Source organism: Apis dorsata, unplaced genomic scaffold (genome assembly GCF_000469605.1).
Source record: "Apis dorsata unplaced genomic scaffold, Apis dorsata 1.3 scaffold_292, whole genome shotgun sequence".
NCBI lineage: Eukaryota > Metazoa > Arthropoda > Insecta > Hymenoptera > Apidae > Apis > Apis dorsata.
In genome coordinates, this window is record NW_006263567.1 from 943,436 (window position 1) to 953,182 (window position 9,747).

Genomic DNA, 9,747 nt, shown 5'->3' on the forward strand with positions numbered 1-9,747 from the left:
TGGTCCAATTGGAGGAGCTGTTGGAAGTGAGGCATTCGGTTTTCATCGTGGGTATCGCGGGATCCGGCAAGACCCAGGTGTGGAAATCGTTGTTCCGAACGTATCAGAACATGAAGAGGAAGCCTGTGTACAACGATCTGAATCCGAAGGCCGTGACCAACGACGAATTGTTCGGGATAATCAATCCGGCGACCAGGGAGTGGAAGGACGGCCTGTTCTCGGTGATAATGAGAGAGCAGGCAAATCTGGGCGGTGAGAATCCAAAGTGGATCGTTCTGGACGGCGACATCGATCCTATGTGGATCGAGTCGCTGAACACCGTGATGGACGACAACAAAGTTTTGACTTTGGCAAGCAACGAGAGGATAGCTCTGACGCCCGCGATGAGGCTGCTCTTCGAGATATCCAATTTGAGGACGGCCACGCCGGCCACCGTGTCCAGGGCAGGCATCCTCTACATAAATCCCCAAGACCTGGGCTGGAATCCTTACGTGACCAGCTGGGTGGAGAGAAGAACGTCCCCCGTAGAGAGATCTAATTTGGTAATACTGTTCGACAAGTACATACCTCCCTGTTTGGAGACGTTGAGGAGCAGGTTTAAAAAGATTACCCCGATCGCGGATATGGCACACGTGGAGATGCTCTGCCACCTTCTTCACTGCCTTCTAAAACCGGAATTAACTTCCACTGACTTTTCGAAAGAGCACTACGAACTTTACTTCGTCTTTGCCGCCGTTTGGGCGTTCGGATCTTCCATGTTCCAAGATCAATTGATCGACTATCGGCTAGAATTTAGCAAATGGTGGGTGAACGAGTTCAAGCAGATTAAATTCCCCCCCCAGGGGACCGTGTTCGATTATTACGTCGATTCCGAGACGAAGAGCTTCGTTTCGTGGATGCAACGTTTGCCGAAGTTCGAGTTGGATCCAGAAATGCCGCTCCAAGCCGTCCTCGTCTACACGGCGGAGTCTATCAGAATCAGATACCTGTTGGACTTGCTGACGGCCGAAAAACATCCGGTGATGTTGGTCGGAACGGCCGGTTGCGGGAAAACCGTCCTCGTAGCCGAGAAACTCTCGCAATTGCCCGATAATTACTCGGTGTCCAATATTCCATTCAATTTCTACACCTCGTCGGAGATGTTGCAAAAGATATTGGAGAAATCGTTGGAGAAGAAGGCTGGCCGAAATTACGGCCCCCCCGGGAACAAGACTCTGGTCTACTTCATCGACGACATGAATATGCCCGAGGTAGACCCCTACGGGACCGTCCAACCGCACACTTTGATCCGCCAACATCTGGATTACGGCCACTGGTACGATAGAACGAAGCTCACTCTCAAGGATATTCACAATTGCCAATATATCGCTTGCATGAATCCCACGGCTGGATCGTTCACCATTAATCCCAGGCTGCAGAGACACTTCTCCGTGTTCGCGGTCAGTTTTCCAAATATCGAGTCTCTGACGATTATTTATTCGTCCATCTTGAGGCAACATTTGTCCAACATCGAACACAGGTGAGATTATTTATTTCCTGTATAATATAAAATCGACGCGAAAAGAAATTAAATATCCTTCGTGATCAACAATCGCACGATCAATTTCAATTAGATTTCCCATTTGCGTGACCGAATTGTGCAACAACATCGTGCAAGCATCGATCCAGCTGCATCATCGCTGCGCACAAATGTTTCTTCCGACGGCGGTCAAGTTCCACTACATCTTCAATCTTCGCGACTTATCGAACTGCTTCCAAGGATTATTGTTCAGCGGAAACGAGTGCCTCCAATCGTCCACGGACTTGATGAGACTCTGGTTCCACGAGACGCAAAGGGTCTACGGCGACAAATTGATAGACGAGAAAGATATAGAGAGCTTCTCCAAACTGCAACTGGACATCCTGAAGAAGAACGTGGAGGAGATAGACGAGAGCGCCGTTTTGGAGAAGCCCAACATCTACTGTCACTTCGCAGGCAAATATTTTCTTCGTAAAATGTCACATCGGGTTTGACGATTAATTATAATACTTTCGCGATTACGTTTCCTGAATAAATTGCCTCGAGTCGTAACAGCTATCGCTAAAAATGAATGGAGGAAACGATTTGAAGGTGGAGTCGGGGAGCCAAAGTACATGGCGGTGAAGGATTGGTCGACCCTGCACCGATTGTTATCGGAGGCGATGGTCAGTTACAACGATCTTGTGGCGGCGATGAAGCTGGTGCTGTTCGAGGACGCGATGATGCACGTGTGCCGGATAAACAGGATCCTGGAGTCGCCCAGGGGCAGCGCTCTCCTCGTCGGCGTAGGTGGTTCCGGCAAACAGAGTTTATCGCGATTGGCCGCGTTCATAAGCTCGCTGGAGGTGTTCCAAATCCAGTTGAAGAAGGGTTATGGGATCGCCGATATGAAGTCGGAGCTCGCCGCCCTGTACAACAAGTCGGGATTGAAGAATCTCGGCATCGTGTTCCTGATGACCGACGCCCAAGTGGCGAACGAACAGTTCCTCGTCCTGATCAACGACATGCTCGCTTCTGGCGAGGTTCCAGACCTCTTTGCCGAGGACGAGCTCGAGAATATAATAGCAGGTTGTTGGACAAATATATCTCTTTATATTTCACCCGCTTCCCCATCCAAGGATCGAGACTATCCTATCCTTCTTATTCCTCGAAAATCGATTCCTCGAAATGTTGGAAGGCGCGAAAGGCGATCGACGATCGTATCTCGAGGAATATCTCCGATTTCGATCGATAATTTATTCCCTTCCTCCCCCGCAAAGGAAAGGATCGCGTATTACGCGCAATTTTGCAGGGGTGCGCAACGAGGTGAAGGGCGCCGGTATTCTAGACACCCGCGAGAATTGTTGGAAGTTCTTCATCGACCGTGTTCGCCGCCAGCTTCGTACAGTTCTCTGCTTCTCCCCGGTCGGATCCACTTTAAGGATACGCTCGAGGAAATTCCCCGCCATAATAAATTGCACGGCGATAAACTGGTTCCACGAATGGCCGCAAGAAGCTTTGATGTCTGTGTCGAAGAGGTTTCTGCAGGAGTTGGACGAACTTCCGGGGACTTACAGGTGAGGAGAGTAGCGGTAACGTGGATCGATTTTGCACCCACCCCCGAAACACGCGTTTGAATAGAGGGCGAGGAGGGGTTGGTTCGGGGCCGAGCAATAAATAGAGGGATGGGTTGGACGCAGGGAGCCGGCAGCGAAATTTATGGCCCACGCTCACACGAGCGTGAACGCGGCGAGCAGGCATTATTTGGCCAGCGAGAGGAGATACAACTACACGACGCCGAAATCGTTCCTCGAGCAGATCAGTTTGTACACCAGGCTGTTGAAAACGAAGGCGAGCGAGCTTCGCGGCCGGGTGGCGAGGCTCGAGAATGGATTGGAGAAGCTTCGCTCCACGGCAGTGCAGGTGGATAAATTGAAGGAGAAGCTGGCGATGCAGGAGTTGGAGTTGCAGCAGAAGAACGAGGCGGCCGATACTCTGATCGCGATCGTCGGCGTCGAGACGGAGAAAGTGCAGAAGGAGAAGGCTATAGGTAAAAGAGAAGAAGAAGAAGAAGAAGAAGAAGAAGAAAAAGAAAAAGGGAAAAAAAGAAATCTTACTCGTCCTCGTGTTCGTTGCCTCTGTTTCAGCCGACGAGGAGGAATCGAAGGTCGCCATAATAGCGGAGGAGGTATCGAAAAAGCAGAAGGACTGCGAGGTGGATTTGATGAAGGCAGAGCCGGCCCTGTTGGCCGCCCAAGAGGCTCTGAACACCCTGAACAAGGCGAATTTGACGGAATTGAAGTCGTTCGGCTCGCCACCGGGGGCGGTAACGAACGTAACTGCCGCCGTAATGGTCCTTCTGGCTCCGGCTGGCAAGATACCCAAGGACAGAAGCTGGAAATCCGCCAAGGTACTCGAAACAAGGTCACCTCCTCTCCCCTTCTTTATCGATCGATACGTAAAACCTCGTCTCGTCCAGATAATGATGGCCAAGGTCGACACGTTCCTCGACTCTCTGATCAATTACGACAAGGAAAATATCCATCCGGAAGTGATCAAGGCGATCCAGCCTTATCTAAAGGACTCGGAATTCGAGCCGGAATTCGTGAGATCGAAATCGGCGGCGGCTGCCGGCCTCTGCGCATGGGTCATCAACATCATCAAGTTCTACGAGGTGTTCTGCGACGTGGAGCCGAAGAGGAAGGCGTTGGCACAGGCGAACGCGGAGTTGGCCGCCGCGCAGGAGAAGCTGGCCGTGATCAAACGGAAAGTCGCGGTGCGTATATAATTAAATAACGCACGTTTTAGAGCGGGTAATAGTAGATGGTGGTTACACGTGGAACAGTCGTTGGAGGAGCAATTGGGGAAGCTGACGGCTGATTTCGAGCAAGCCACGTCCGAGAAGGTGAAGTGTCAAGAGGAGGCCGACGCGACCAACGCCACTATAGTTCTCGCCAACAGGCTGGTCGGTGGCCTGGCATCGGAGAACGTGCGATGGGCTGATTCCGTGGCCACGTACGTTTCCGATTTATTTTAAAAAGGATTATTATTATTATTGGATTTATTTAGATCAAAATAATAATAATAATGAAAAATTATAACGAAAAAAGTTTCATGCAACAAGCGTCCACGTTGCCGGGCGACGTTCTTCTGGTCACGGCGTTCATATCCTACGTCGGTTGCTTCACCAAACAATTTCGCAACGATCTGTTGCACAAGCAATGGCTACCGTTCTTGCGTAGCGTGGAGCCTACCATTCCTATCACCGAGGGTTTGGACCCCCTGTCGTTACTGACGAACGACACTCGGATAGCCAAATGGAATAACGAAGGATTGCCGAACGATAGAATGTCGACTGAGAACGCCACCATACTGACGAACTCCGATCGATGGCCCCTGATGATCGATCCTCAGGTACGATCAGAGGAAGAAGGCGCAACATCGTTGTTCTCTCTCTCTCTCTCTCTTTCTCTAGCTCCAGGGTATCAAATGGATCAAACAGAGGTACGGGGAGGAACTTCGCGTGATCAGGCTGGGGCAGAAGGGTTACTTGGACGTGATCGAGCAGTGCCTCGCGACCGGGTCGACCGTCCTCGTGGAGAACATCGGCGAAACGGTGGATCCCGTGTTGGACCCGTTGTTGGGCAGAAACTTGATCAAGAAGGGGCGGGCGATCAAGATCGGCGACAAGGAGGTCGAGTACAATCCTCTGTTCAGATTATTATTGCACACGAAGCTGGCTAATCCCCATTACAAGCCCGAGATGCAGGCCCAAACTACCCTGATTAATTTCACGGTGACGAGGGACGGCCTCGAGGATCAATTACTCGCCGAGGTGGTGAAGGCCGAGCGGCCGGATCTCGAGGAGTCGAAGGCCGAGCTCACCAGACAGCAGAACGATTTCAAGATCACGCTCAACAGTTTGGAGGACTCCCTGTTGTCGAGGTAACTCGTCCCTTCTTCTCTTTTCTTCCTATCTCCGAGAGACGTTCGAACGAGATGTGCGCACAGATTGTCGTCGGCTGGGAGCAACGTGTTGGAGGACACGTCGTTGGTGGAGAATCTCGAGACGACGAAGAGGACAGCGGCGGAAATCGAGTCGAAGGTGACGGAAGCCCGTGGCACGAGCCGTGAGATCGACGCAGCCAGGGAACTGTATCGACCGGCGGCGGCCAGGGCGTCTCTCCTCTATTTTATCTTGAACGATCTGAACACCATCAATCCAATCTATCAATTTTCCCTGAAAGCTTTCAGCGTGGTGTTTCAAAAAGCCATCTCGAGGGCCGACCCGGCCCCCGACGTGTCCGGGAGAGTGAAGAATCTGATCGAGTGCATCACCTACTCCGNGTTCATGTACACGAGCAGGGGCTTGTTCGAGTGCGACAAACTTATCTTCGCCTCGCAGATGGCGTTTCAGATACTGCTCGCTAGGAACGAGGTGACCGCCACCGAGTTGGATTTCCTCCTACGATTCCCCATCACCCCCCACCTCACCTCCCCCGTGGATTTCCTTTCCAACACAAGTTGGGGTGGAATCAGGAGTCTCGCCAATAGAGAAGAATTTCGGTAATCACGAAATATCTCCATCTCGCGAATAGAAAAATCGAAACGAAGGATTTTGTTATTTCGTGCGTCCATTCTTTTCTCTCTCTCTCTCTCTCTTTCTTTTTCTCTTTCCCTTTGGTAGCAATTTGGACAGAGACATAGAGACCTCGGCGAAGAGATGGAAAAAGTTGGTGGAATGCGAGTGCCCGGAGAGGGAGAAATTCCCGCAGGAATGGAAGAACAAGACGATTATACAACGTCTGTGCATGCTGAGGGCGCTGCGGCCGGATAGAATGACCTACGCGATCGCCGCGTTTATCGAGGAAAAGCTTGGCTCGAGATACGTGGAAGGTAGAACCGTCGAGTTCGCCAAATCTTTCGAGGAAACCAGCCCCTCCACCCCTATATTCTTCATCCTTTCGCCCGGCGTGAATCCTCTCAAGGTAAAGCATATCTAACCAAGCGAGGTGAAGAAATTCTTACGAGCTCTGTGAACTTTTTTTAAATCAGGACGTGGAGGATCTGGGACGCCGGATGGGTTACACGTTGGACAATCAAAATTTCCACAACGTGTCCCTGGGCCAGGGGCAGGAAACGGTCGCGGAGCAAGCTATGGACGTGGCAGCGAGGAATGGGCATTGGGTAATTTTGCAGAATATTCATCTCGTGAAGAAGTGGTTACCTTTGTTGGAGAAAAAGTTGGAGATAGCGGCGGACGGTTCCCACGAGAATTACAGGGTGTTTATGAGCGCCGAACCAGCCGGTACACCGGCAGGACACATCATCCCTCAAGTAATCGATTAATCCTTATCTTTCGTTCGTATAAAATAGATCAAGAGAAAAAATAATATAAACGAAAAATGATATTTCAGGGGATCCTAGAGTCGTCCATCAAGATCACGAACGAGCCACCCACGGGGATGCAGGCGAATCTTCACAAAGCTTTGGACAATTTCACCCAGGAAACGTTGGAGATGTGCAGCAAGGAGGCGGAGTTCAAGGTGATTCTATTTTCCCTTTGCTACTTCCACGCGGTGGTCGCGGAGCGGAGGAAATTCGGTCCTCAGGGTTGGAATAAAATCTACCCTTTCAATGTGGGCGATCTGCACATAAGCGTCAGCGTGCTGTACAATTATCTGGAGGCAACGTCCAAGGTCCCTTGGGAAGATTTGAGGTACGATCGAATTTTATTATTAATAATAAATTATACTAGGCAAGATTCCAAGATTTGTAATCCTTGAATAAATTTCAAGGTATCTTTTTGGAGAGATTATGTACGGAGGGCACATAACCGACGATTGGGACAGAAGGCTCTGCGTTTCTTACCTCGAAGAATTGATGCAGCCCGAATTGATCGATGGAGAATTGATGTTGGCGCCCGGTAAGGAATTCATCTGTTCGTTAATCACCGAATACAATATCCGAATATAACACGAAAATCATGGAAGGTTTCCCAGCGCCGCCCAACACGGATTTGGCCGGGTACCACGCGTACATAGACGAGGCGATGCCCCCGGAATCACCTTACCTGTACGGCTTGCATCCAAACGCGGAAATAGGTTTTTTGACCATGACCGCGGAGAATTTGTTCAGAACGGTGTTCGAGATGCAACCGAGGGACGCGGCCAGTTCCGGAAGTCAAACGGTGACCAGAGAGGAAAAGGTAATTTCGATCGTACGAATGAGAGGGGAGGAGAGATTATTTCGGACGGATGTTTGGAAAAAGGTGAAGCAAATGTTGGACGAAATAATGGAGAAACTTCCGGAGGAGTTCAACATGGTCGAGATAATGGGTAAAGTGGAGGAGAGGACACCGTACGTGATCGTGGCTTTCCAAGAGTGCGAACGAATGAATCACTTGACCACAGAGATAAAACGATCGTTGCGCGAACTGGATTTAGGTCTGAAGGGTGAATTGACCATCACCTCGGACATGGAGGATCTGGAGAACGCCCTGTTCCTCGACCAGGTGCCCCTCGTATGGGCAGGCAGGGCTTATCCGTCTTTGTTGGGGCTCGCTGCTTGGTTCGTCGATCTGTTGTTAAGAATCAGAGAATTGGATACTTGGTCCACGGATTTCGTGGTAAGAGATAAGATTACGATTTCTATCTTCGATAAGTAATAATTTTCTTAGTTCATCAAATATTTGAATAGAACTCGTTCACTCTTATCACTCCGATTAATCACGATTGCAATTATGAAGAATTCGCAACGATCATGCGTGCGACGAAATATGATTTATAGAGAAGAAAACTTGACTAAAACCTATAAATAATCTTATTTATAGATAATTATGATATCATATACGATACATATAGGTATAACTTGACGGGTATAGATAATCAATTGGAAATATTCATCGCGTTACGAGTTGATCAAACTTATAAACTTGTATAAAAAAAAAAATATCGTTCCAGTTGCCACCATCGGTATGGTTAGCTGGATTCTTCAATCCTCAATCGTTACTCACGGCTATCATGCAGTCGACAGCGAGAAGACACGAACTTCCTCTCGATAAAATGTGTTTGCAATGCGACGTGACGAAGAAAAACAAAGAAGAGTTCACGTACGTGACTTTGAATCCCAGTACATTTACAGTGCAAATATTGATCGCCTTTTGTTTTTTTTTTTCTTTTTTTTTTTTTCGATTAGAGCTGCACCCAGAGACGGCGCGTACATCCACGGGATCTTCATGGAAGGGGCACGATGGGAGGTGCAGTCGGGCATCATCGTCGATTCGAAGTCGAAGGAATTGTTCCCCCCCATGCCTGTGATCAACGTGAGAGCGATCACGCAGGACAAACAGGATCTGCGTAACATGTACGAGTGCCCCGTTTACAAAACGAGGACTCGAGGGCCCACTTACGTGTGGACGTTCAATCTGAAGACCAAAGACAAACCCGCGAAATGGACATTGGCAGGCGTGGCTCTGCTCCTTCAAACTTAAAACGATACCAAGATATAAATCGAGTATAAATCGAAAATAAATGCAATAACGAACGAATTCTATTTCCTCCATTATTAAATCATTATTATATCCTCGTCGATGATTCCAACGAAATTTTAACTACCTGTTTTTTTACAAGTCGTGAATTGAGCAATTTGCTCAGAAACGTTAAATTAAGAAAGGTAAACAATCCATAGAACGATAAACGAAACAAAAAAAAAAAAATAAGTAATCGTGGGCGAGGAAGAGAAGAATAATTCGAGCGTAAATCTCGAAGGACCCATCGAATGGATATCACGGGGTCGGCTAATCGACCAGGAGTTAATAAACCGTAGGACGATGGAGGATCGAGATCGTCCTTCGTTCTTTCCTCCCTGTTCGAGAGAGGAAGAGAAATCCCGAAAGAGGAAGAAATTATCCGTCATTTGGACGGAAAACAAAAGAGATCTCCTCCTTTTATCTCGAAGGATCGATACCGAACGACTAAGGAACGTAACCGAACGTTGGTCAATTTAATACATAAACAGGGAGGGGGAGAGGGAGGGAGGAAAGTGGAAGAGNGTCGAAGAGGAGAAGCGAGGTGAAAACGCATGGTGGAAAGAAAGAAGAAATTATCCGTCATTTGGATGGAAAACAAAAGAGATCTCCTCCTTTTATCTCGAAGGATCGATACCGAACGACCAAGGAACGTAATCGAACGTTGGTCAATTTAATACATAAACAGGGAGGGGGAGAGGGAGGGAGGAAAGTGGAAGAG

At 48.9% G+C, this 9,747-nt stretch overlaps 1 protein-coding gene and 1 long non-coding RNA gene across 2 annotated transcripts in view; one reads left to right on the forward strand and one right to left on the reverse strand.

Moving 5' to 3' along the window:
* Positions 1 to 8,991, forward strand: part of LOC102674036 (dynein beta chain, ciliary) — an 18,811-nt gene extending 9,820 nt beyond the window's left edge. Inside the window, exons 18-36 of the mRNA XM_031511117.1 lie at positions 1 to 1,519; positions 1,614 to 1,975; positions 2,111 to 2,587; positions 2,811 to 3,075; positions 3,199 to 3,548; positions 3,646 to 3,908; positions 3,978 to 4,274; positions 4,344 to 4,513; positions 4,609 to 4,912; positions 4,974 to 5,443; positions 5,510 to 6,064; positions 6,186 to 6,486; positions 6,554 to 6,835; positions 6,916 to 7,217; positions 7,297 to 7,424; positions 7,492 to 7,706; positions 7,770 to 8,126; positions 8,461 to 8,609; positions 8,696 to 8,991. The exon at positions 1 to 1,519 is cut by the window's left edge and continues 14 nt beyond it. Of these exons, the coding sequence (XP_031366977.1) occupies positions 1 to 1,519; positions 1,614 to 1,975; positions 2,111 to 2,587; positions 2,811 to 3,075; positions 3,199 to 3,548; positions 3,646 to 3,908; positions 3,978 to 4,274; positions 4,344 to 4,513; positions 4,609 to 4,912; positions 4,974 to 5,443; positions 5,510 to 6,064; positions 6,186 to 6,486; positions 6,554 to 6,835; positions 6,916 to 7,217; positions 7,297 to 7,424; positions 7,492 to 7,706; positions 7,770 to 8,126; positions 8,461 to 8,609; positions 8,696 to 8,990 (7,061 nt within the window). The 3' untranslated portion in view covers position 8,991. The remainder of the gene's footprint in view (positions 1,520 to 1,613; positions 1,976 to 2,110; positions 2,588 to 2,810; positions 3,076 to 3,198; positions 3,549 to 3,645; positions 3,909 to 3,977; positions 4,275 to 4,343; positions 4,514 to 4,608; positions 4,913 to 4,973; positions 5,444 to 5,509; positions 6,065 to 6,185; positions 6,487 to 6,553; positions 6,836 to 6,915; positions 7,218 to 7,296; positions 7,425 to 7,491; positions 7,707 to 7,769; positions 8,127 to 8,460; positions 8,610 to 8,695) is intronic.
* The window catches only part of LOC116185807, an 80,093-nt gene that overhangs the window by 3,074 nt on the left and 67,272 nt on the right, over positions 1 to 9,747 (reverse strand). The window lies entirely within an intron of this gene.